We start from the raw sequence: 26,118 nt of genomic DNA on the forward strand, positions 1-26,118 counted from the left end.
GATTTTTAAAAATACAATTCTGTGGGTAAAACTTAGTAAAAGTTGCCATATACAATTGGGAAGTGGTGAGATTATGGCTGATCCTTTGTTGTTTTCAAAAACTCTCCATAACATCATTTCAAACTTCATTTTTTCCTAATTTTTCAAATTCAAGTTTTCCTACTTTTGTCAGAATTTAATCTGGGAAGAAGGAGAAAGTGAGAGATGACTATTGTTAGTCCAGTAAGAATGACTAACTGCCCAGCAGGAACTGCAAACTTTTGTTAGGAGAGAGCCACTTACTTGCATCTTTGTCTGGAGAAGGAGGAGGGACTCTGTGCCCCAGGCCGGTGCTATTGAAAGGCTGTGCCAGCTTCTCCAGGGGCGGGGTGCTGTCCATCAGCTCCCCTGCTCCCCTGGGGATGCTGAAGAGGTCCTGGAGGTCCTTTCTTTGTTTGGATTCTTGGAGGGAACTCTCAAAAGATTTGTCTTTGAGTCTGAGGGAGGAAAAGAGCGAGATTTTTCCCTTTGGAACCCTAGAAGCATCTGGGGACGTCTCTTGCAAACTCACTTTCTCAAGGAGTGTGGGGACATCTTCCATCTTGGGGCAGGGAGGGGCCGGGAACGCCGGAAACACTTTGGATGGTCGGTTGGGCAAACTGTGGGTGCGGAGGGCAAGGTCTGGAGGGCTAGGGTATGAGGGCTGGGCAGCCCTGGCAGGTGGGGAGCCCCAGGAGAAGAAGGCTGAAGCTCTACTGGCCATATCTCTCCCCGGGGACTGCTGGCTGCCATCTTTATTGGAACTGGTTTTGCGAAGGCTGAAGGAGCGAGTGCTACCATGCGGCTGGCTGGTGGGCAGGTTCCTTGATTCTGGCTTGGCAGAGGCCTTCCTCCCACCTTCTGAGTTGGGTAGGAAGGGATCCAGGGACCTTCGCAAGACATTTGCTATGAGCCGAAGCGGGGACTTGGGTGGAGCCCGTTCAGCTGGTGTCCCCGTCTTCTCCTGAGCTCTTCCCTGGGCAGGCAGGGTCTCTCTTGCTGTCCAGGGGAGCTGCAAGGGATTAACTGGTTTCGGCACACAGCCTCCCCTACCATTGCCAGCACTTCTCGGGGCAGGCTGTGCCCCAGCTTCCAGGCTCACACTCTCAGGGATGGAATTGTCCCAGTCCAGTAGCTTTGTCTTCTGCTCTGGGGTGAGGACTAACTTCTTCAAGCCCAACTTCTTCTCCTCTTCCAGCTCTGACCTGTTCCCCTGTCCCTTGCTGGGTCTGGTGTTCTTTTCTCCTGGGTCCTCTCCAGCCCTGGGAGATACCTCTTGGTCTGGCAAACACCTGTTCGTCCCTCCAGTGGGGTCTGGGCCTCTGTGGATGAAACTGATGTCCCCAAGAGAGGCCTCTGCTTCGTGACACCCATCGGAAGCCATCTCTGCAGGGCTGGGGGGCTGGGAGCTGGCAAGGCCATCTTCACCAGGCCTCACCATGAAGTACTCTGCCCGCTCCAGTACTTGGCCATGGGGCAGATACAGGGGCATGTCCTTGGGTACCCCTTGGGCTCTGGCGCGCCTCAGAAAGATTGGAGTGGAAGGGCTGCAGTGACCTCTTGAGACCTGTGAGGGCAGGTTATCAGCTGTCACCTAGAGGGGATGGGCAAAATGAATGCATATTTAGGAATTCCCAATATTCATTTATAAGGGGAGGCATATCTCAGCCCACAGACCCCTCCCTTCCTCTCTTCAGATCTCAGCCACCCAAAGTCTAAAAGAATTCTGCCCGGGATGATTTCAAAGGGCTGCTCTTCATTCTAAGTGGCTGCTTTGGGACCTGCTGGGATCTGCCTGGAGTCCCTGTACCAGCACTGATCAAAGGCTTTGCTGGTGCTGGATTAGGTAGGTAAGAAGCCATAATGGAAGGCAGAGGCGTGGACAAGCTGCTGGGCCAGCCAGGTGGAGCCGGCCTGGCCCCTGTGAATGACCAGATGTGTACAGGAGGACAGATGCTCCATGACTGGCTTGGCCATGGTCCTTATTAAGGGGCACCTTGCATCCATAGGTATGTTCCTCCAACAACCAAGAGGCCAAGGTTTCTTCCTTGGAGATTACTAAGTTAAGGAGAAACAGTTACCCTTCTGGACTGGAGCTGTGGTGGCAGAAGAGGGCCTTTAGGTCTTTTCAATGACCCTTCTAGACCTGACTCATGCCTTGCACCACTCAGAAAGTAGTCATTTGTAGCATGCAAGAAGGTGGCCCTTGGCAAAGGAAGAGCTTAGGGAAATTCTAGAAGTGTCTGTGCCCTGCCAAGAGCACTGGTGCCTGAGGGGCAGGTCATAGGACAGGAGCTTACGAGAGCACACGTACCTCTTTCCATCTTGTGTACTCTATATTCCAGAGCCTGGACCAGCGTCCAGCAGTTAATGGAGGCTTGATAAACTCATGTTGAAGGTAAAGTCCAAGCTGGAGTATCTCAATGATACCATTTTCTGTTCAAGGGGGATGTGCTTCCAGGAGTCCCCGGTGCCACCAAAGGGAGCCTCAGTCTGTGTCTGCCTTCCTTCAGCTGTGAATTCCTCAAGGTCACCTGCTAGGCCCTCAAGGGTAGAGCTTAATATCCTAGCAAGTCTGCACGCCACAGTCTTGCCCAGAGTCTGTGCCCCACAAAGTCTGCTGAGTGAGTGCCTGTGCCCCAGGGCTGGCTGAGAAGGATGGCTGAGCTCTCATGAAAACGACAAGTCAAAAAGGCCTGGGGGGACGCTTGACAGAGCATCTCATGGCCCTGGCTTTGCACTTGGGTGACCCAAGAGTGCTAAGAATCCAGAGTTAAGTGTGGAAGTGGGTGAACTACGAGCAGCTCACCTTCTTAACACCTGCACACGGCCCCAAAGGGTATTTACCTGAGGTAGAGAGAAGCCATCCAGAGCATTCCCTGGGACACTGGTTGAAGAGAAAGATGGCGGGGAAGATGGGGGAGGAGATGACGAGGAAGAAGAAAGAGGAGCAGGTTCCTTTGAAGGTGACATAGTTTTTTTGTTGTTCACTGGCGTCAAACCTACCGAGGAAAGAACACACTCTCCATTACAGAGCTCTTATTACTTTACTTTATCACAAAGAGATTTTAAGAGAAGCTCCAACTTGGTAAATAGAGTCAGAGGGAGGAAGGTGTTGGAGACTGATTGAGAGGTGCTGGTGCCCAGAGTTTTGACCTGAGGAGGAACGGGTGAGGAGTGGCAGCCTCCTGTGGGGGAATGGAGGTTGGAGGATGAAAAGTCTAGAAACCATCACACTTCACACTCCCATAAGGATGTTCCCGAAAGACGGAACAGGGAGTCTCCGGGACATCTCTTAGAAATCGATGCCTACTTCTAAATTTTCCCCTAAAGCCATCGTAGGTGGGGTCTGGGCTGCATTAAGTCACTTAGTCAACAAACCACCTGAGGCCTCTTCCCACAAAATGCCAGATCCTCAGCTGTGGGCGTGGGCAGGGTGGGCCACCGCGGATAATGAATCCGGCTCTTCCTTCTCATATGGGCGCCAAGGGGCTCTCCGATGAGATGGTTTGTTTGAGATTTTAAGAGAACACTAGGGAAGGAGGTTATAATGAGCATCAAATCATCTGAAGCATATGGCGTGGGATTCGTGCCAAGCTCCTGTTGGTCAGGGAACGAACGAGATGCAGTGTGTGTACTCAGAGTGAAGTGAGAAAGGAGTGTGTGGCTGGGGCCCTGTGGGAGCTGCAGTCCGTTGGTCTGGTAACTGCAGAATTGTGACAGCCATAGCCTGTAAGGTCTCTCTCTCTCTCTCTCTCTGTCTCATGAGTTCACACACATGCCCTCTGGGAACCTTAAATCTAAAATTTCAAGAGCTTCACTTCTATAGCCGACCATCCCAATGATATGTCCTCTGAGGGATTCAGAAAATGCCACACTCTGTTTTGGAATTGTCCACTCAGTGTATGACCCTTCAGTCCAGCCACCTCTCCTGTGAACCCTCCCAACAAATGAGTCTGCCTCCCAGAGACTTCCCAGAACCTATGTGTGTGTATACCCACTCCTATCAGACTCCCTGCCTGCGGCCACTCTGCTGACCCATTCCGAGTTCCCTCCACAGTATCCAACCTTCAGATGTTAGTTCACTACCTAACCCAAGACAGTCCTCGGCCTCAGTTTCCCCAAAGCTCCTCCTGTGGAACCCATATAGACCAGGTCAACTGCACCCCCAGAGAAGCTCCTTCCAGACCCATCTGGGTTCTTCAGGATTCTGTCCTGCTTTCCTTATACACGCTGGCAAGTGTGTCAGAACACGTATCCCAGTCCTGGGCTCTGGAAAGACAGCCACCACACACATATGTTCCACAGGCTTCCAAAGTGAAGCCCTCCAGAATGCTTCTGAGGAAAAGATAACCCAGGGGAAGAGATCCGAGGGTGGCAGGAAGGAGCTGCTGGGAGAAGGTCCCACGCTGCCAGGAGCCGATGCAGGGGAGGCTGGCTGGCCTGTCACCCAAACCCCCATTGCAGCCCACAATTAGATGGTTCGAGCCTAAAAAGGCAAACGCTGTGAGTCAGTTGTTGCCTTGCTTCCTGTCTTCAGCTTGCCAAATTCCTGCCGAATTCCTCCTCCTCCTCTTCCTTGCCCCCTCATTCCCTTCCCTCAGCTACCTCCTGAATCAAACTCCTCAGCTTGTCTCAGAGTCCCCTTGGCTCAACAGACTGTTTCTTTGTTCCCCCTAGGAAATCTCTGGAACCTCTGACACAGAGCCAGGGACACCTTGGGAACCAAACCTGACAGGAAAGCCTTGGGGTTCATGAGGTCATGACCCAGGGCTGCTCCCTCTCTCCTTTTATTAATCCCTGCCCCCCACTCTCACCACGGGGGAGTCCTCTCTGCACACTCGTTCCTCATGCACTGACTTCAGGAGAACTGGGACAGAGCTCCAGGGGACACCTGCCCGTCAAACTGCCAACTGGGAGGGAAAGGCCAGAGCTACGCTGAGAGGCAAAGGGAGATCTCACTGCCTGCGGTGGCTGATGTCTTTGGGTTCCCTCAGAGGATGCAAAGGGGACCTGGAACCCCACACTGCTTCACACCCACACCAGCTGCCTGATATTTATTTGCCTCACGTGAAAAATAAGATGGCTAGCATTGCTTCACCGGGAGGCCTAAATGGATAAAAAGTGGTGCCTGGGATAGAACGCAAAGTCAATGCAGCACGCTAGCTAAATATGAACTCCAATCCCTCTATTCCTCCCACACACACAAGTTGTGGCCAGTAATGACACCATTGAACTGACCTGTTCCAGAGGGGGCTGCGCACCCCTACCCTGGCAGGGATTTCTCTTAACTTGTAGGCTCAGGGATTCCTCATTCACCAACTCAGGTCCTTCCCTGCAGGTTCCTTCTTGTTTCCCGTGGACGCTTGGCACGGTCCAGCCAGGCTGTCTCAGTCCCGGGTGCTGCCAGCCTTGCTGGTCCCATCACGCCAGGGCTTGATGAGCAGAGCAGGCCTGGCTTATGGCCCTCAAGCCCCCTTTGGCTCAGTTGCCTCTTCTCTGGGCCCTCTGGCAGTGACCTCTCACCTTGGCTCTAGAGGTCACTGAGACTACAGTCAGCAGGGGGAGGGTGAGAAGGGCACTGACACAGCTCCCTCTGTCCTCCCACCAGTGCTGGGGCCACAACTAGCCTTGATGGGGCAGTGAATGGACGCAGGAGAGGGCGCCCCGGGTTCTGCTCCTTACTACAGTAGGACCAGTGCTGTCCCCTGGGGTTTCCTCTTGGGCAAAGTGAAAATGACAAAACGACGCTGTGAGGATTCTTACAAAGACAGGGATTCCAGGATGAAGCTTCCCAGAATTTGGAGTTTAGGTAATGCTCCAGTCTCCCAAGGTCTCAGAGCGCCCTCTAGGGGCAGCTTCCTGCACAGGCAGAGCCCATGGGCTCCGTTTGTTTCTGCACCAGGTCCAGCCACCTCATTTCTTGGTTCCTGTGTTTGTTCATTTATACTCACTCATTTAGCAAGCAACGACTGGACACCTCCTCTGGGCCAGGCCCATAGAAACGACCCCAACTGAAGGCCTGCCCTCAAACCAGCTTTTACATACACTTGAGAACCAACATCTGGGATAACTAGAGACATGCCGATGCCCTCAGGGGCATCCCAGAAACCATGCTGCTGGTTAGCTGTCCTCTCTCTCCCGTGCCTCCTCCAGCATCCCCTAACCTGCTACCAGGGGCCCCCACCAGACTCACTGCTCGTACCCCGAGGAACCTCTCAAGGGCAAAGTAGAGCCCCTTGTACTAGCGGCACTCAGTGAAGTCAGCTGTTAGCACTGGGTGAAATCCGTACCCAAACGGACCGCCCCACCCCACAGAAGCAGAATTCCTGTAATCTGAGAAGGGGCTGGTGGGGAAGGGGAAATGGAGTGACCTGGGCATTCAGTAAACATTAAATTCCCCCTTTTCTTGTCACCCTCAGTGCCTGAGACTGCAAGATGATTCCACAGTCATTTCAGAGTGCCCTGGGTGGGGTGGCTTGCCGGTGTGCCACTGTAGTCCAGCTCCAGAGGCACCCATTATCCCAGCCTCACCCAAGGGAGGGGAGGCCTCGAATCTGAGGGTTGCTAGGAGAATGAATGACTCATGGGCCAGGAGTCCACACTGACTCAGAAGGAAGGAGCCAACTAACTAGTGCTCTGTTCCAACTTCAACAATGGCTCTTTTTAGAAACTTTTGTCTAACCCAAGGCTTTCCTGGGTCCACCTCTCCCAGAGCAAAGCCCAGAGAGAGAGTGTGGGGGCAGGGGAAGATGGAAGGGGGACTTGGAGATGGATTAGAGGGCCCGGGAGGGGATGTCTGCCCTGTAAGGGAGGCCCCACAGAAACTGCAGCCAGCCCCAGAATGCGGTGCCCCCATGAGTGGGGATGCTGCGCCCCCTAGTGGTATATCCAGATGCCTTGGTGTCCATTGTAGTCACTGGTCCTCACCCAACCCTGTTCTTCACAGAGATGCTGGGATCACAGCCTGCTCAGAGAAAGAAGCAGGTGTGTCTGTACGGATGGGTGTGTGCATGGATGTGGGTGCGGCTTCCTTCACTGCTATGCCCATGACTGCATGAGGTCATTCAGCTAATTTGTCAGTCCAACTCGAGTGCACAGAATGAAAACACATAGAGGCTCTGGGTCTCGGTCTCCTCATCTGTGTTTCAAAAAGCTTGCGGCCAATCATTACTAATACCCTTCCAGGTGCAACAGCAGAGCTCTAAGGCTCCATGATTCCACACTGGGGAGCTGAAGGAGAAAGAAAGGTCCTAAATCCTTGGAAAATGCTTCCTCGAGTCAGCAGTGGAAACAGTCAAACTTCTATTTCTTTCGTTGTCCCTAACATCCCAGAGGCCAGGTCAGAGAGGACACGCATGGAATGAGAACAGCTGCCCCTGAGAATTGACCAGAAGACACTGCCCATGCCCCTCCGGGCCCACTCCCAGAGAGCTCATGACTCACTCGACTGGAATTTTCTTCTCCAGCTCTGGTATTTGCTGGGACTTGGAGACTGGAAGCTACTGGCCCGTTGCAGAGCTGTGGTAGAAAACAAGAAAGGGGGGAGAGAAGACAAGGAGGGAGGAAGTTAAACTTACAGGAAAACTATGGGGTTTTCTCCTGTGGCACATTTTATAGACTAATAGTAATAATTGACTGAACCCCTTCCTTTTCCAGACTGTATCTTCCCATCCCTACAACACATACCTCCCACCTTTGTATTTGGTTTCATATTGAGACCCTGCTTTGGGACAGGTACGGTGATCATTCAGAAAATGCCTCAAATTATGAGCCATCATTCTAAGTCACCCATAACTAACATACATGTGTCCCTGTGTATGTGCACACACGTATTCACACATGCCCATAGATATATGCGTGCTTTTGTGCACACTTGTAGGCTCGTTTTCAGCAAAGCAGCTCTTCAAAGCTGGTCTCACATCAACGTCCCATATATGGAGCAGACAAACCGGAGTTGCTCTCAATGAAGCCTGGAAGCTCCAGGAAGTTCTACGTCCTCTCCCCCTCCCCTACAAAGCCTCCCAAACCCTTCAGGAACCAGGATTCCACAGACGGCGTACTGAAGAACCTCCACTCAGGTGAGTCTTGAGAACTAGCTGAGCGAGATGAATATCATATGCAGAAGAACATGGCCTTGGCCTTTCAGGGTGGGAGAGATGTGCATGTACCCCATTCCCACTCTGGGCCCTCAGATTTGGTCTCAGGCTCCGGGTCCCTGTGGTAGTTCCTTCAGAGAACCTCTCCTTCAGAGAAGGAATGGGGAACCGCATGCACACAGGTGGGACAAGGGGGCGTGGAAGGAAAGAACGCCCCAGGAGTGATGTGGGTGTGGGAGAATGGGGTCGGGGAGGTTTGAAGCTAAGGCCCAGCCCTCTCTTGGTAAGAAATCCTGGGCCCCACACCCTGCCAGTGCTCAGAACTGGGCGTCAGCTCTCATTAGCCAGACTGTGGGGTGCAGATGGCAATCCAATCCCTTCTGGGGGCTTCTCTTCCTTGGGACAAGATATGCCAGTTCCTTCGGCCCCTGACTCCCCTCTTTTCCTTACTGTGGAGACCACATGATCCTGTTCTGTCTGGTGGGTTCTTTGTCCCACAGGCCTCCTGTCATATCGAAGCCACGGGTTTGAGGGGGAGCTCTGTGGAGGGGTCCAGGGCCCAGCCTCCTGGGCTGTTTGGGCCTGTTCCTCCCTTCTGCAGGTGCAGGGCAGGGTCAGCCTGGCTGGACAGTGTGCAGCAGGGGCAGGCAGGCCTCTGGGAAAGCTACCTCCTGCTGACCATTACTACAGCCCCTCCATCTGCTGGTGGAGAAATTTCCTGAGAAATGTAGAAGGCAGCGTCAGGCTCCTATTTTATTGCTTCTCCTCAGCCTTTTCACTTTGTGGAATGGAACTTATTAAAATTGGCTAAAATTTACAAGCGATTTTCCATTGCTGGTGTTTATAGGACACACATGTGCACATTTTTAACCACAATAGGAACAACAGGGTGGGTAGCAATGATTCGATCCAGTCGTTTTGAGCAGCATAAAGCAAGCCCGGTTCCCTTTTTCATCTTATATTTTATTTATATTTATTTTTAGGGAGCGCTTTTGGAGCTCTTACTGCATGACCCACTCCAAAAGGAGTAAGGGATAAGTATTTTGCCATATGGTATTAATGATAATAATAATATTGTTTTATTGTTACAGACTATCAGTATGCCCTGTAGGTCATCGGACCATCCCTGTTGTCAAATTATTGCCAGAAAAAAAAAATGGAGAAATACCAATTTTTCTAAAGCAGAATAAGATGGGGGCAGTCTGCCCCACAGCTCTGATTTACGCCCCAAACCCACGCGCTTGATTCATTTAATTGTTTCAGTGTGCACGTCACAACAAACTGACACAGACAGGCCCTCTTGGAAGCTGCTCTCCTGTGATCCCCGAAGTATAGGATGTGGCACCCCCTGCATGGGAGCACATGGGGTGCTTCCATAAAATGCACCTACTTGGTTCCAAGCTAGACCCACCAGATCGGAATCTCTGTAGGTAGGAACCTATGTATCTGCCTTTTAAACGAGATTTCAAAGATCCACTGAACGGTGTTTTAGGGGAGCATTACTGAACCTTTTCCACTGAGCCCTGATAATACAGGGTTTAAATTCTATTTCAGGCCATCCTCTTGGGGATGCTCTGTACTAAAGAACCTTGAGGATACAGTAGCTTCCTCGATGAGCCGAGGTAGTCCCAGAAGTCATGGAGAAACACTATGTAACACAAAAGGTACCATTTTTGCCACGTTAGAGGCGAGCTTAGTGCCATAAGATCATTCACACTGTTGTTCAACCATCACCACTATCCACCTCCAGAACTTCTTCATCCCAAACTGAAACTCTGTACCCACAAATCTAACCCCCCACTTTCCTACCCCCTGACTCTCTCTACGAATTTGACTATTCCAGATGCCACACAGACGTGGAATCATGTAATGCTTGTTCTGGCTTGCGTGTCTGGCTTACTTCACTCAGCATCATGTCTGCAAGGTTCATCCACGTTGGACCATGTGTCAAAGCCTCCTTCCTTTCTAACACTGAATAATAGTTCATTATATGGATGTCGCCCAATTTGTTTATCCACTCACCACTTGGTGAATCTGGGGGTCATTTCCCCCTTTGGCAATTGTAAATAATGCCGGATGAGCACGGGTGTGCAAACCAGGAGTCTTCTTAAAGCAGGTTGGCCAGGTTGGCCTGGTTTGGTATTCCCTTGGCTCAGCTCTGAGCCATTTACTCAAGTGAAAACGGTGGTGAGTGATCAACCCTATAGGATCTGGTAAAGTAACTGATTTATCATAACAAGCCACACAAACCACAGCTCTGAGACCGTGCTGGAGGTTTTAACCTCTACAATGGGGTCTGCCTAGCAATGATCAAAAATGTGATGCATGACGGTGAAATCAACAAAAGTTCGCTTGAAAGTCATGCAGCCTGTCCACGTCTCTGTCTACTCTGTATTTTATCCTGGAATTAAGCTGGACTCTTAGAAACAAAAGTCTTTGGCCACACTGCCTTGATGTCTTGACCCAGCCCCATCTCCCTGGAAGAACTCCTCTTACTGAGTCGTGGGTGATCGTGATGCCCTCGCCGGCCAGGCAGGGATGCTGTACAAGACAGCCTCACCCAGGACATGAACTCATGCATCTCCCAGTGCTGTCTGTTTGACACGAAGCACTAGGGAAAGGGCTACCAGATCTGGAACTTGCCACAAACCAATATGTTGTTTTTCTCATGAACAGTGAGAACAATGATTGTGTTTCATTTTTAACTCTGGCTGCCAGAAAACTCAGGATCAAATTTATGATTCCCCTAGAGCAACTGCTTAAGACCACAGTCTGCCTCTCTGGGGTTTCTACCTCCTAAAATCATTTGGTTAACCCTGATCTTGAGGATTTATCTTTTAGAGAGAGAGAGAGAGAGAGAGAGATGTAGAATTTTGTTTTATGTCTTTCTTGTAAATTGCCTAAGATCCCCTGGCAATTGAGGAGCAAGGAGAAACAGAGGGAAGGAATGAAAGGCAGGCAGGCTTCATATCTGTAAATGAGGAGGCTGGAGCCCAGGGAGACAGAGGCCAAGCCTGAGCAGACAGAGGCAGGCTGCCCCAGCCGGGCAGGGGGTAGTGTTCTGTTCACTGGCCATGCTAAGCCCTTCCAGACCACACCACAATGCTATTGAGCAAATATGTTCGGATGACAATTGTCCCCCTTTATTTTGAAAGCTCACAAGGAAGGTAAATCCAGAGTTTCTAAGAGGCCTGCCTCAGCCCTGGTTTTCCTGGGAAACCAACCCTAGGTTCAGGTGGAAATTCTGCTCTCTGCCACCAGAGGGATGTGCAGGATAAGCTGAGTCCTGACTGTCCCAGGGCAGCCAAGGCCGCTGGTGCCTAAGGTGGCAAGTTTCTGTTAGCCTGCTTCTTTCCACCCCGAGCTCGCAAGCTGCTGTTGACCAAGTCAAAACATTCAAGGCCACCTTTATTTAAAAAAAAACTGGCTGCTAAAGACAACTTTCTAGGGTGTGGAGGCCCTTGGCCCTGGGCCACACAGCTTACCAGCTGTGAGACTTAGGGAAAACACAGTCTGTTTGCTCACGGGTAAAAGGGTGAGCTCACTTACCCCACAGGGTCGTCCTGAGGATGAAATGGGGCCACGTATGGGAAAACCCTCAGCTGTTAAAGGTGCTTAGTAGAAGTGCATTTATTACTGTGTAAACTTCTAGAGCATTCCGCATGTTCCAAGCATGCTAATGCCCTGTGCTGCTCCTGGCTGCCTGTGGTCCAATGGCAGCTAAGCCCCATCCTTCCCTACTGGGCTATGGAACACCAGATGGGCCCCTAAGGAGATATGCCAAGAGGAGACTGTCCCAGGCAAGAGGGTGCTGGAGTCCCCTTATCTCCGCCAGCCTGGGACACACAACAGCCAGTCAGCTCCTCTGCCCCCTGCCCACCTGAGATTCCAAAGCTTCTCTGGGGAAAGAAGGCTGGGCCTGGGTCACTCCCACTTACACCCCAGCCCTGCTGCCTGTAAGCCCGAGGGCTGGACCTGTCACTGGATCCTCTGTGGTAAAAAACTGGCTGTGGGGAGTCTCCGTTCCTTCCCCATTTGCCAGGACCAAGCAAGCCTGGCCCCCACCCAGGCAAGCTCCCTGCTCACCGTGCACAGCTTGTGACTCCTCAGGGCACCGTGGCGAGACTTTCCTGGTCGAGACCTCTCTCAGGGAGCTGTGCCTGGAGAGGGGCTCCAGGAAGGGTGGGGTTTCTGGCCGCCGGGGGCTCTCCTCATGGGGTTGGGCACTGGAAGCCTCACTGCTGCGGCAGTCTGGCTCTGCCTCGGAGCTGGAAGGAGGAAGCACAGGGTGGGTGAGTGGGGAGCCCTGCAGGTCACATCCCACACCCCACTGTGCCCTGCCTGTCACTGTCTCCCATAGACCACGGCACTCTGGGGCAGCGAGAGTGGTTTTGTCACCTCTGTACCCCAAGCCCAGTCACAGGCTTTGTTATGGGCTGAACTGTGCTCCCCAAAATTCATATGAAGTCAGAACACCTAGGACCTCAGAAGATGACTGCACTTAGAGATTGGGGCTTTAAGGAGGTAAGCGAGTTAAAATGAGGTCATTAGGGTGAGCCCTAATCCAACAGGGCTGGTGTCCTTACAAGAAGAGGAAATTTGGACAGGCATAGAAGAAAACATCCCATGAACATGGGGTCAGCCATCGACAAACTGAGGAGAGGGGCCTGGAACAGATCCTTCCCCCTCGTGGCTCTCAGGAGGAACCAGCCGTGCCGGCACTTGATCTCAGACTCCCAGCTTCTAGAACTGTGAGAAAGCACGTCTCTGTTGTTCAAGCCACCCAGTCCGTGGTACTTTCCAGAGCCCTAGCAAACAAATACTGGCGTGGATCCAAGCAGGAGAATGAAGCCCCCATAAACATATGTTGACATGCTTGTGCGACGGCTGGTCTACCTGCCTTCAGCCATCCTTCAGCGTGACTCCTCAGCTCTCTGGGGCAAAATGAGCTTATCATTTAGGACCTGGTCCTAAAATGTTAGGCTTTTGAGTGCTGCTCATGTCCTATGGGAACGGATGGGAGGAAAAAGGCTTCGGGATTGGAGGGGGAGTCTGGAAGCTGGGCCTTGAATGACGGGCCAGAATTTGTGTGGCAGAGAAGTGGAAGTGGTGTGTCCTCAGCAGCAGGGACAGCACAGGCACAGTTCCCTGGGGGCCTCGGGAGGTGCCAACCTATAGGGCTGTGACTATTTACTGTCTGTGTATGTAAGTCAGCACGCATCTTCCCACTGGGCCACTGCTCCTTATTCATCTCTGTGCTCTGGTGGACTTTCCATCCATCCCAGGGCCCAAACCTGCCTACCACAGTATCCCAGGGCTCTTCACTGATGGGTCCCAGAGGCAGTAGTACCCATTGGAGGTCTACCTTGAGACCTTGGGACATGGACATGGACAGATGGTCGTAGGCTGAGGTCCTCTGTAACCAGGAGTTCCACATGTGGATATAGCCTCCTTGTGGATGCTTGTAAATCCAAAATGCAAAGAGGCAACAGCAGAGACTGGCTACTTGAGTTCTGGGCTCCAACCTTGCCTGGAGAGAGGACTACCCCTGGACTGGACTCCTCTGGCTAGGAAGCCAGAGGAGTCAAAGTATTTGCTTTGTTACTTAGGCTAGCTTTGGGTTTCTGTCTCTCACAATGGACATGGTCCTGCCTAACTGAGCTCTAGGAGGCTATATGAGACTTGAGACAGGGCCTTCCTTCTCTGGGCCTTGCCTTTTATCTCAGTGACTGCAGAAGGCACTCCAAAGCAGAGGTGCTCATGCTGACATGTGGTTAGAATCACCTATGGGACATGCTAAAATAAAATGTACGTTCCCAGGCCTCTCTTCCAGAATCTGAAGGCTCCAGACTTCATGAACTAACTAGCTGTCTGCACGGCGGTATCCATATTCATCCCTCACATTCTTCCCACACCTACTCCAGTCAGGTTTCTGATCCTCTTATTGGAAAAACCAGAGGTCACTCCTTTAGCTCATCCATGCTCATCTGAAACAGTGAACCACACTCTCCATCCTGAAACTTCTTTCTTCTCTTAGCTTCCATAACTCAGCCTCTCTTGGTTTCTCTCCTTCCTGGGTTTTACCAGCATCTTCTCTGCTTGTCCACTGAATGTTCAAATGCCCTGGGGCCCTCATCTAGGCTCAGCTCTTCTTTATCTAGGAGAAGATAGCCTCTTTTTTTTTTTTTTTTTCTGAAGAAACATTCTTACTCCACAGATGACTCATCAACTCCCTTGGCTTTCATAGCCTCTATGTGCCACTGGCCCCTAAATCCTGTCTCTAGTTCTGCCTCCCAGAAACTTCTCTGTTCTACTGCTTGCTTGGCAACTGTGCAAAGACATCTCAAACCCCACAGGTCCAAAAGAGAACTCTTGATTTTCTCCACAGACCTGCATCTTTCCCCAAATCTTGTCCTCCTCAAGGCTACTCTAGAAATGACTGTACCTTTCGTGCAGCACGTGGCGCAAAGTCTGGGAGTCACCCTTGGGCTTATTCTCACCATTAGCAAATCTCTTCCCCTGCTCCCAACCTTGGTCCAAGTCCCTCATCTCTTACCTGCACCACAGGCTCCCACCGGGCCTCCCTGCATCCTTCCCACTCGCCTCTGCCCCAAGCATTTTTTGTACCAAGCCCTGCTGATCTTTGGAAATCATAAATAAGATGTCACTCTCTGACTTAAGAATTACCTAATGGCTTTCAATAGGACCTGAAATAAAGTTTAAAGTCCTGGTCCTATCTTACTCAGCCTTACTCCGGCCTTACTTTCTGGTAGATCTTACTCTTCTTCCCCTCCTTGTGTGCCAGCCAGGTTAGAAGACATCAGGCCCACAGTTGCTGCAGGGCCTATGTACTCCACTGCTTGGATGCCACCTCGTCCGTCTTCACATGGCTGTCCCTTCTTGTCAGCAATTCTCAGGTTAAGTGTCACCTCCTCATGGAAGCTGTGGTTGATTGTTTGCAGAGTGCCGGCAATCATTCCCCTCCTGGAGCCACACCCTTTTTCAATGGAACTTAGCAGCTCCTCCCATAATGGCAGAGCCAATTTCCCCACCCCTTGAATCTGAGCTGGACTTGTGACCATGCAGACGTGATAGAACAACCAAGACCTCAACCACTGAGACCAGAAGAACTGCAGGACTGAGCCTGACTGAATTGCTGGCCCACAGAATCGTGAGTAGAATAAGCAGTGGCTGTTGGGTGCTTTGTTACTCAGCATGATGATGAGAACAGATAACTGATACAAAGGACTTTCTTGGGTTCCTAATTGAAAGTAGCTGACTAGTCACTATCATAAACTCCTGTTTTATTTTTCCACCTGTAACAAAGGTGAGATTTCTCCTGTTAACTATTTACTTGTTTGCTGACTGCCTACCCAGCTTGAACAAGAGCCCTGTGAGAGCAAGGCTTTTGTCTTGTGTGGGTCACTGCTATATCCTCAGAGTCTAGTACATACTGAGCCATTGGTCCCTCTTGCTGGTTGACCTCCTGGATGAATTCGGTATCTGGGGGCGGCCTGGAGTCGGCACTCCTGATGACAACTCTGGGTGGTTCTGGTAATGGCGGTAAGGATGGCATTCTGACAAATACTCATCTAGGGCAGCAGGGCTTCACTTCTTATGCCTTCTCCTGCCCCTGGCCCAGCCTCCCCATCACCGTGCACTGCCATCTTACATTTTACTGTGACAGTAATGCCCACGCGGCACCCCTTGCTGCAGCCTACATCACAACTGCCTTTTGGGGAGAAGACAGTGGGGCCAGAGCGTGTCCCTTCTCTGAGAAAACAGCAATTTCTAACACTTATAGTGCTTATTATATGCCGAACATTGTTCTACATGCTTTATGTATGTTAATTGTTAGATCCTTACGATGGTCCATGAGACAGGTGATACCACTGTCTCCATTTTACGGGTGAGAATATAAAGGCACAGAGAGGTCACATTGTCAGTGAGTGGAGAGGAGACTAGTCCATGAATGCTGTAGCTCTTGTCCAATCTCTCTTCTGTCCCCATCCTGCAGCAACCTGAGCATACCTGCTGTCATCACTGGTGACCAGGACACGCACAGCCATCATCTCTTGTCCAACTACGTCCTCCCCAGGGCTGATCTTCACTGAGGTCCACTCAGAGTGCAGGAGAGAGGTCGCTTCACCTTCCGTATCACTGGGCTCTGGCTCCAGAACACTCTTGGGCTTCTTGGGGGAGGTTGGCTCATCTGCTGGGAGGAGAAGAGGGTCTAGAAAGATGATGGGAATAAATGGGCCCTACAGGATACCTGCTTCCCATCCAGAAGATTGGGCAGGCTGCTGGGGATGGAGAGGTGGGCAGGGAAGCCTTGGGTCTACTTGGACACTCTAAGACTGACCTTCTCGTCCTCTGTTCCTACCATTTATTCTACCAGATGCCCCAGGATTTAGAGCACCTCTGTGTATAGGACATGAATACACACATCTCATTTAGTCCTATAGGAGGGTCCTGAAATGTTCAGAGGGACCACCCAGGCCCAATCTCTAGACCGCCATTGTCAAAATCAGTGTCCAACATACTGCTAAACCTGGTGGCAACTTCTCCATTCTTGTCTTGACACATCAGAAGCATTTGACCCAGTGGTTCATTCTCTCCTTCTAGAAACAGCTCTTCTCTCAGCTTCTAGGATAACACAGCCCAGATCCCTTCTCTGCAATGGTTGCTCTCCTTCCCTCCTTGTTTCTTTGCTGGGTATACCTTTCCCTGCACACACACCTCCCCCCTGCCCCCCGACCTGGTAACATTGGAAGGCCTGAGGGCTGTCTTTGAATCTCTTCTCATTTGAATCTAATCTCATTTGGTCTCCTGGCTTCAAATAACCCTAGATAACAATGACTCACTCCTACATCTGTATTTCCAGCCTGGACATTTCCTCTGAATCTAGGCTTATATATTCCATTGCTGCCTTGGCCTCTCCACATGGATGTCTAGTGGACACATCAGACTCATGTCTGAGCAGAGCTCTTCAGCCACACCGCTCCCCAACCCTGCTTCCCCCACAGCCCTCCCCATCTTGGTCAATGGCGACCTTGGCCTTCCTGATGCTCAAGTCAAATGCTTTCACGGCATCCTTGACTTCTCTTGTTCTTTCATTCTTCACTCAAATCATCAGCCAATCCTGCTGGTTCTACCTTCAAAATGGGTCGGGAATCCAGTCACCTGTCACCGCCTCCTCTGCTACCACCCTGACCAAGCCACTGGGTCTCCCTGCTTTCCTTCTTGCCATACTCCCCCTGCCACTCCCCAGTCTTCTCAGCACAGCCACCCAAGTAACTGTCCAATGCAAGTCGGATGATGCTCCCCTGCTCCACACCCTCCAATGTCCCCTGTGACCTCATCTCCCACTACTGCCCTGCTCTCTGCTCTGACCACGTGGCCAACCTACTGTCCCCCCACCTCAGTCCTGTGTACCGCTCCTGCCTCTTCCTAGGAGATGCTATCCCTGGACAGCTTCCTGCAGGCCTTGCTCACTCACTGCCTCAAGTCTTTGGTCAAATGGCACCTTCTCCCTGTCATCCTATTTTAACTGCAACCCATGCCCTCAGCACTCTCTATTCCTCCTTATTTTTATTCATAACATATCTCACCTTCTAATAAACTCTGTAACTTTCTCTTTTGTTTATTGTATCTCTCCCATGACTAGGACATAAGCAGTGATTTGTGTCTGTTTCCTTTCTTGCTAGAATGGTACCAGGTAAGGAGTAGATGCTCGATGAATGCCTGTTGAATGAATCAATGAATGAGTGAGCAAAACAGGCCACCTGAGGCCAGGTCCATTGTGGCCACAAACTCAGCTGGGTGGCCCTTTCTCTGGTCACAGTGGGACAGGAGTCTTTTCTTTTGATGGCTGACACCTCATTTGCACTTGGTTCCCTTCTCACCAACCCCCCTCCAAGGACCATCACCTCCTCTTCCCTGTGCCATTGACGCCTATGTCTACCGGACCTTTCCCATCAGTATTTGCATGTGCTGAAGCCTCTCCCATTTTAAGGAATCTATTTTTAACCCAATTCCCATGTCTGGCGCCTAGCCAACCCTTCTTCCTCTTCTCCCTCCTTACCAGCCAATCGTGGAAGAGTCTCCTGCTCTCACTTTTTCCCTGTGCACCTTCCCTCACTCAACTCCTCAGTCCCCTACAATCCTGCCTATGTCTCCATGACTCCCAAACTGTGTCCCCCCGAAGCCCTTCAGTGGCCTCCTTATTGCTAAATCCAATTCACAAGCTCTGGAGTCCTCCTGCAGCTGCTGCAGCCCTCAGCCCTCCCTGCTCCGGGCCACCCTGTTCTCTCAACCCCTCCCTGGCTCCTCCATCTCAGCCACCCAGTCTCTAAGCCCTAAATGTTGGGTTCTTCCCACCTCCACCCGCAGGAGGCTGGCAACTCTCTAACTACATTTACCATCGATGAAGATAACTCAAGAGATTTTTATTTTTATGTGAAATGCCTCATGCTTTAAAAATATTGTACAAATCAAACAAAACATTTCTCCAGGCACATGCGGCCAGTGGGTGGCCAGCTTGCCACTCTCGGCATACGTGCACGCTTGCTTGTGCGTGCGCATTTGCACACTTCTGCACGGGTGTGGCTGTGCGTGAGAGGCACTGGTAGAACAGGTGTGTAACTGGATGCGTGGCTCTGTAGTAGTAGCTGTAATAATATATTAATAATAGGAGCAGCTGACTTTTATTGAGCACTTTTATGGAGAAACGTTTTAAGTGTTTAAGGCATATTAAGTCTATTAAACTTCAGAGAACCTTCTAGACAAGTATTATTATCCCCATTTTGCTGATGAAAAAAATAGGTGCACAGAGAGGTTAAGACATCAGAGGATGGGGATCCGTCTGTATGGCTGTGAGAAGAACAGAACCATAGACACCAATGTACGTGACCTTTATTCTGGGAGTTTAGGCTGGATTATGTTCCTGTTTTTCATCCCCTCTCCATAACAGAGCTGTGCTTTTTCTTCTGTGACCTTGCAGTCCTTCCTACAAGGGGTGGTTGGTAGGCCTCCTTGCCCAACTGACGTGGGACTTGGCTGTGACACTTGCTTTGCCCAGTGGAAACGAGTGGATGTGACGTGAGCAGTGGCTTCAAATGACCTTGCTGTTTGGCTAGTACACCCACACTCTTGCTAGTTTGCCATGAGAAGAGCTTGTCCCAGGTGGCTGCTGCCCCCGCAGCCGAGGTCCCTGACTGTGGGCACAGGGAGCATATCTGAAGCCTTGCCTAGCCAGTCCCATGGGAGCCCGGACCACCCTGACCCCTACAGCCTGAAGCAGAGCTACTCGCCAACTGCACAGACCCACAAAAAAATAGATGCTATGAGTCCCAGCAATTCAGGAGGCTTATCACACAGAATTAGCCTATACCTGCCTTATACCTGAGTTCAGGTGCGTGTGCCTCAGCGGGCTGCACAGAGACCTGTATGGTCAACGGATGCTCCTTGGCCTCCTCTGACCCAGGCCTGTGCTGGGGATTTGGAGATGAATCAGCCATGCTCTCTGCCTTGAAGGGTCTCTTCCCATCCCGGGGGCGGGGGATGGGAAGAGTCATAGCTCCTTATCAGGGAGACCATCTAAGAGTCAGGCGAGACAAAGTGAAAGGGGAGGGAGATCTGACATCTGTACAATGAACACTTAGGTGGAAGGCACCATTTTAGTGGGTTAAGGATGAGTAGGATCTGAGCAGAGAAGGGAGAGATGATGTTCCACGGGATGGACCTCTGTGAGCCAAACCAATGAAGAAAAGCACTACCGTCTGCATGGAAACAGAAAACACATCCCCGTGGCCGGAGGGCAGGAGAGTGTATGAAAGAAGCCAGTGGGACGTCATCCCATTGATGTGGAACCGGTAAGGGCCTAAAGGACAAAGTGAAACGTGCAGAGTAGCGCCCAGAAGTTTGGAAGCTGAAGACTGGAGTCATCGGAGTGGCCTCATAGAATGATGGCTCTGGTTGATGAGTGGACGGTGGATCGGAGGACCCACCAGGTGGGAGAGGGAGACCAGGGAAAGGGCCGTGATAACTTGGAGGAGAACGAAAGGCTGAGCATGTGTGGCCAGGAGTGAGGCCAGCGAGAGCAGCCCGGGGGGGTGAGAGCAGCTGCGGCCAGTGGAGGGGAGCTGGGCCAGGCTGTGGAGACACCACCCCAGGGACCAGGCAGACCTGTGAGGGAGACGCCAGGGGTCTGCTTGTACCCTCCCTCCTCCTAGAAAGTCTTGACCTGGCCATCAGGGCCAAAGAGGTGGAATAGGCTAACGGCTGAGGCTGGAGGGGTGGGGACATGGCTGACCCATGAGCCCTTGGGACAGCAGGGTCAGGACCAGCATCTCTCACCATGGAGCCCAGTATCAGTGGAGGGGTTGGGGCAGGGGGAAATAGAGACTTGGAAAAAAAAGAAGCTGGGACTTTTCTCTGAGCAACACCTCACCGAGGTAAAAAAGTCCCAAAGACAGACATCCCCCGTTCCTACCCCCCAAGGCCTGGGCCAAAGGCTACAGCTGGGTCTCTGGGGTTCGGTGCTATGCCCCAGAGCAAATCACTCCTCTCAAGCTCCTCCTTCCAGACCCTCTCTCATTCCCTGGGGCCTCCTGTCTGCACACACAGACCAGCAGCCCCTGTACAAGCGATGGGAGTAGTCTCAGGGCAACAACGAAAGCAACACCAACTCATTCTCAAGGCCTTTATCCAGGCTCAGCGTCTCTAACATCCTGAGACCCTGAAAGGTCAGTGTTGTCATCTTCACTGTATGAGTGCAAGACCCTGGTGCCCGGAGTAAAACTCAGCCACAGACCCCCAGTGAGTCAGCTGGATCGGCCGCCGCAGGGACACACAGTGGCTTTGTCAGCGGCCAGGCCAGGGGAACAGCCAGCTGTGCTCACCTGCCCTGCCTCCCATGGGCCTGTCTGCAGTTTGTCCAAGATTTTTCTAGAGCTCTCTATTTCCATAGGGAGAAGTCAGGTCTACAGCGGGGGGTGGGGGGTAGGGGAGCTGCCTGGGGAGGTGGTATGCAGGGTGGGGAGGGAGAAAGATCCAGCAGCAACTTGGCCTCCTGCAGGCAAGCAGGTGCTCTCAGAGCCGAGACTCTCAGTCTCCTACCAGTGCTCCCTGGGGAAAGAGGTTATGCCAGAGGCAGAGCCAGCAGTGTCTGTCCTCATATGCTGCCCCCAGTAGCTGAGACCCAAGGCCTTTACCAGGCCAGACTCCTGCTACACTGTCAGCGTGAAGACCCTGGCCCTCATTCTGCTGGTAAAATTGTTTGTTTTCACTCTAGGTCTGGAGACCCTTCCACTCTGCCCCAGAACCCATGCAGACAACAAAGCAACAAGTTCTCCTGTGTATCGTTATTAAGTCCATTTTACAGATTAGGAAACTGAGACTCATTTGTCCAAGGTCACACGGCTCCTAACTGTCAGAGCAACTTCTGGCTCTGGGCTTGGAAAAACTCTCTCTGCTGTCTTGTCCACATTCTCTCTGAAGAAACAAATTTAAAAAGAGCCATGAAACTAAGTCTGTCAGGATGTCTTCGGGAAAATAGAACTCAAGCCAGAAAGTTCCACAGAGAGAAATACAGGAAACTCAGCAATGATGGTGTTGGATGAGCCGAAAGCCAAGGGCAGATCAGGAGGCAGCCCAGGGATAAGCCAGAGCAGGAGGCTGCCGGCCAAAGGGATGGCAGGAGGAGCCACTGAGTCCAGAGGCCAGGACTGCCAGGCAGGAGTGGGTACCACTGGGAAGACTCAGCCACTGCTTGGGATGCAAAAGCCGGAGGAATACCCAGGCTTCTCCCTCCATCCCACCTTACACCTCCCACTGATCAGACCGAACGGGAACCAGGTGCCAGGGAGCCTGGGAAATGTAGTTTCCAGCGAGTATACATCACTACAGAGCAGAGCAGGGGGAAGGCAGGGAGGGTATCTGACAGCAAACAGGCAAATGTCTGGGATACGGAGCACAGGGCAGTCTCCCCAGCCCCTTGAGAGGTGGATGGTGATGAGGGAGGGGACACTGACAGCCCCCCAGCAGGATGGGAGGGTCTTGGGCAAGGGCCTAGGTCAGGCGTTCCCTCCACTCATTGCCAGGGGATGGCACAGGTGTTGATGCCCCTACCAAGGTCCTGCACAGCACGTGTCCCCTTTGAAAGATAAAGGACCAGGTGCCTAACGGCTGCAGCCGCCATCCTGGGGCTTCTGAGAGTGACACCCCAGAGTGCACTGCCAGGAATGCTAGTTTCCAAGGGTCTTCAGGCAATGAGAAAATTGATGGGGAGCCCTGGGCCCCGGATGGGGCTGTCCTGCCCTCCTGTACTCTTGCCAGGCACCTCCAGGCTGAGTGTGGGAGCCCGTTTGTGTGCACACGTGTGTACTCACAGGCCTGTGTGTACTTTGCTGTCCTGAACCAGGCTGAGCAGCACCGTTCGAAGGGCCTGCCTGGCCCCAGGGAAGACTCTATGCAGAGACCAGCTCAGGTAAAGCCAAGCGGGGGTGGGCATGGGGGTGGGTGGGAGCTCAGACCTCCCTGGCTGCACGCCCTTCCCTCATGGCTCAGCAGGGCTGCACTGCTCCTGCCGCAGAGCCCTTGGCCTTGATGAAGGCCAGACAGCAGGGCAGCACTGTTGGCAGACAGACCCCGAACCTGGGGTGAACACACAGAGCAGCAGGGTCTCCCCTTTCAGGGACCAAAGGGGAGGGGGCCCGTGGTACCTTCCCGACAGTTCAGCGGACCTCCAAACAGCCAGCTTGTTCTCCTTTCCTTTTGCAAACAGCAGCAGGTTTGGGCCTTAGTCCTCGGACCTTGACTCTCTTCTTGCCACGGATAGGAACTGTGTCAGGCCAGCCCTGGGCCTCCAACTTTGGGCGCGGCCAGGATCTACACTCAAGACTCTCTGAACGAAGTTGGGGGTAGAGAAGTCTAAGTTTCAGTTAGGAACCCCAACAGCAACTCAGGGAAGCTGGAAGGGAAGTAGGCTTGGGGCCCCCAGTTCTTTGCTCTGGCAACACCCCATGACTTCTGCTCACAGCTCACCGCAGGGCGGGCACCACCGCTGAGCCCTGACAAAGTCCTCCAGCAGACACGCCGGGCCTGGCTGGGCCTCATGCTGGTGGTGGTGGGAGGAGGGAGCTGAGCTTCTGGACACTTCCAGGCCCCCCCAAGATCAAGAGGTTGGCTTCTTTGTCTGGGTAGTGGTGGGGGTGAACCTCTGCTTCGTCAGTCCCCCTGCAGCCTGGTCTCATGGTGTCAGAGACAGTCGCAAGAAGACAAGACTCAGGAGGTCAAAGGCAAGTTGAGCCAACCACATGCCATGGCAACAGAGTTCCCCCACCCCCTGCCACCTCTTGTCTCAAACCTGCCACCTGGATTTCTGTGTCAGGATCCCAAGCATGGGACAGGATGTGTGTGAGCAGGTGGCTTGGGCCTCGATACCCAAGAGCATCCCACTGGAAAGGCTCTCCGTGGCCAGCCTCAGGCCTGCTTCCACGGGCCACTCAGGATGGCGAGAGATGCAAGTGAAGGTCGCGCCCCTTGGAAGGCAAAATTCCAGTAAAATCGAGACGCCCCTCTCCCAATCAAAGGGCTCTGTGGAGGCAGCAGGACGCACAGTGTCGTACTTCTCCTCCAGGTTCTCCTTTCTGAACCATGAGCTGATGTCAGCAAGACCTTCCCAAGACAGGCTCCCACAGTCTGCGGTCTAGGCCAGAAGTCAGGCCCCTTATTTATTCTGCAAATGCTTACTGAGAGTCCACTCGGTGTCAAGCACTGTTGTACCTATGGGATCACATGAATGTTCAAGAGAAACAAAGGTCCCGGTCTTCGAGGAGTTTATGTTCCAATAAGGGGGGCGGGTACGTAAACAATACACATCATCAGTAAGACATAATATGGCCAGAGGCGGTAAACACTCTGAAGGTCCGTGTAGGCGGCGGGTGAGGGGGTCAGGACAGCCGGGAGGACGGATTGCGGATTGAGGTATTAACAGCCGACCTCACTGGGGAGGGAGAGGAGTGAACGGAGACCTGAATAAAGGGTGGGGCCAGTGGTATGGACTCTAGAGAAGGGTGTTGTTGGCAGAAGGAACAGCCAGGGCAAAGGCTCTATGGCAGAGCATGCCTGGTGTTGGAGGAGCTCAGCACTGCTGGGACACAGCAGGTGGGAGAGGGCGGAGAGACAGCAGGTCAGAAGAAGGGGGTCCGACCCTCCAGAACCATCTGAGCCTGCTGTATGCATTGGCTTTTACTCTGAGTGAGCTGGGAAGCTGATGGAAGTTTTGAGCAGAGGACAGAGCTAAGTAATTCTGAAAGGATTACTCCAGCCGTTGTGTTGCAAATGGGTTGAGTGCAGCAAGGTAGTACCTGGAGGGGTTCGGGGTGGGGGGCACATAGGAGACCACTGCAGTAAATCCAGAAGAGAGGACAGTGGCCGGGGTGGGGGGGGCGAGGGGGGTGGGGAGGTCGCTTTCATGGGGCTGGTGACAAGTGGACAGGTTCTAGCTGTGCTTGGTTGGGATTCGTGGGTGGAGTAGGTGTTGTACCAAGAGAAAGAGTCAAGAATGACTCCAAGGCTTTGGGCTGAGCAATGGGAAGAATGGAATTGTTGTTTCCAGAAACTGTGAAGGCCAAGGGTAGACAGAGTCTGTTTCAGGGGAAGGTTAGGAGCGAGAGGTGGATATTTAGGTTTCTGAGACCCCTGGTACAATCTACGCAGAGGTAACAAGTAGGCCGCCAGAGACAGAGCTAGAGCCCCCTCCGTCTTCGTTGAGACTCAGAAGTCACTAAACCAAACCAAAGTCTTGCTGGCAGGTCGCAGGAGGAAAGAGGGACCCACAGTTGAGGCTGAGGTGTCTCAAGGGAGGTGACCAGTTACCTTCAAGAAGGCCGGGAGACCGGAAAGGGAGAGAAAAATCGATGGCGCCTTCCAGTATGAGTTGAGACCTCTGTGTAGTGGCCAACCTAAAGATGTCCTGTCAGGCACGCTGATCTAGAATGATCTAGAATGCCCACAAAAGTCTTTCCCGCTGCGCAAAACCAAGAAGGTACCATCCAGAGCTCAGCGAGAGAGTTCCTGCTGCCCTGAGAGCCCTATCAGGAATGTTCCCCCATTCTACTGCCACAAAACCCTAAGTCAGAAGCACCCATTTCTAGAAGGGGTTTGCCCAAGGCCACTGAGTCCACACACAGTGCCGGAGTCAAAGCTGGGTCTCTGGCCAGGTCCAGGGCCTTCCCACAAGCCGAGGCTCCCCTGACAGTGGCATCTGACTCTTGGCTGGGGCTGGTGACTCTCCATTCCTTTACAGCTTGAAGATGCTGCTCTAGGTCATATCAGACAACTCCTGTAATATCAAGGTTCCCCTCAAGGTGGCCGCAAGGAGGTGAGGAACTAACGAGGTCCTGCACACTAGGGCCTGGCCCCATTCCCAGCACGGGTGTGGGGGGGTGGGGGAGTGCTCCATCAGTGACAGCTGGGCCCAGAGCAGTCTGAACAACAGTCACTTTTTTTTTCCTTATTGCAGAGATTAAAGAAAAAGCTGTAAAGAGGGAATGAGTTCACGGAAATAAAGGAAAACAGCCCACCCACTTTGCACGATCCACTTACTCTACTTAATACTCAGGGTGCACAGAGACTGATTTCTCTGGCTGGATTATTTCTTTAAGCTAAGTTCCCTGGGGTAGGATTACTGCGCTGAAAGGTCAGAGCCCTTTCGTGGGTCTTCATCACTGCTGCCATGTTGCTTTCCAGAAAAGACGGTACCCATTTTCTTTCCTTTCTTTTTACCCAAGACTCTTTTTTTCCCTTACAATCAACTTACTTCGTTTTTTCTTTACTAATTCAGTAGGTAGGAGATATTGAATTTACATTCCTTCGAATGTAATTGTTATGAATATTCACTTTTTCTTTTTAGCATTTACTTGTTTAATATGACTGAAGGAGAACTGTCTATTCATAGCCTTTACCCATTTATCATTGGGTCTTTAGTCAACAAACA

The 26,118-nt window shown here is 52.1% G+C and overlaps 1 protein-coding gene across 5 annotated transcripts in view; it reads right to left on the reverse strand.

Annotated features, from left to right (window-relative positions):
• MICAL2 (microtubule associated monooxygenase, calponin and LIM domain containing 2) overlaps positions 1 to 26,118 on the reverse strand; it is a 212,745-nt gene that overhangs the window by 49,127 nt on the left and 137,500 nt on the right. For all 5 annotated transcript variants that reach the window (XM_045065814.1, XM_045065812.1, XM_045065813.1 and 2 more), the window contains 5 exons: positions 16,149 to 16,332; positions 12,204 to 12,385; positions 7,465 to 7,539; positions 2,866 to 3,020; positions 283 to 1,612 (listed from right to left, as the gene is read on the reverse strand). In XM_045065814.1, the coding sequence (XP_044921749.1) occupies positions 283 to 1,612; positions 2,866 to 3,020; positions 7,465 to 7,539; positions 12,204 to 12,385; positions 16,149 to 16,332 (1,926 nt within the window). The remainder of the gene's footprint in view (positions 1 to 282; positions 1,613 to 2,865; positions 3,021 to 7,464; positions 7,540 to 12,203; positions 12,386 to 16,148; positions 16,333 to 26,118) is intronic.

Source organism: Mustela putorius, unplaced genomic scaffold (genome assembly GCF_011764305.1).
Source record: "Mustela putorius furo isolate JIRA1106 unplaced genomic scaffold, ASM1176430v1.1 tig00003859_pilon_pilon_pilon, whole genome shotgun sequence".
Taxonomy (NCBI): domain Eukaryota; kingdom Metazoa; phylum Chordata; class Mammalia; order Carnivora; family Mustelidae; genus Mustela; species Mustela putorius.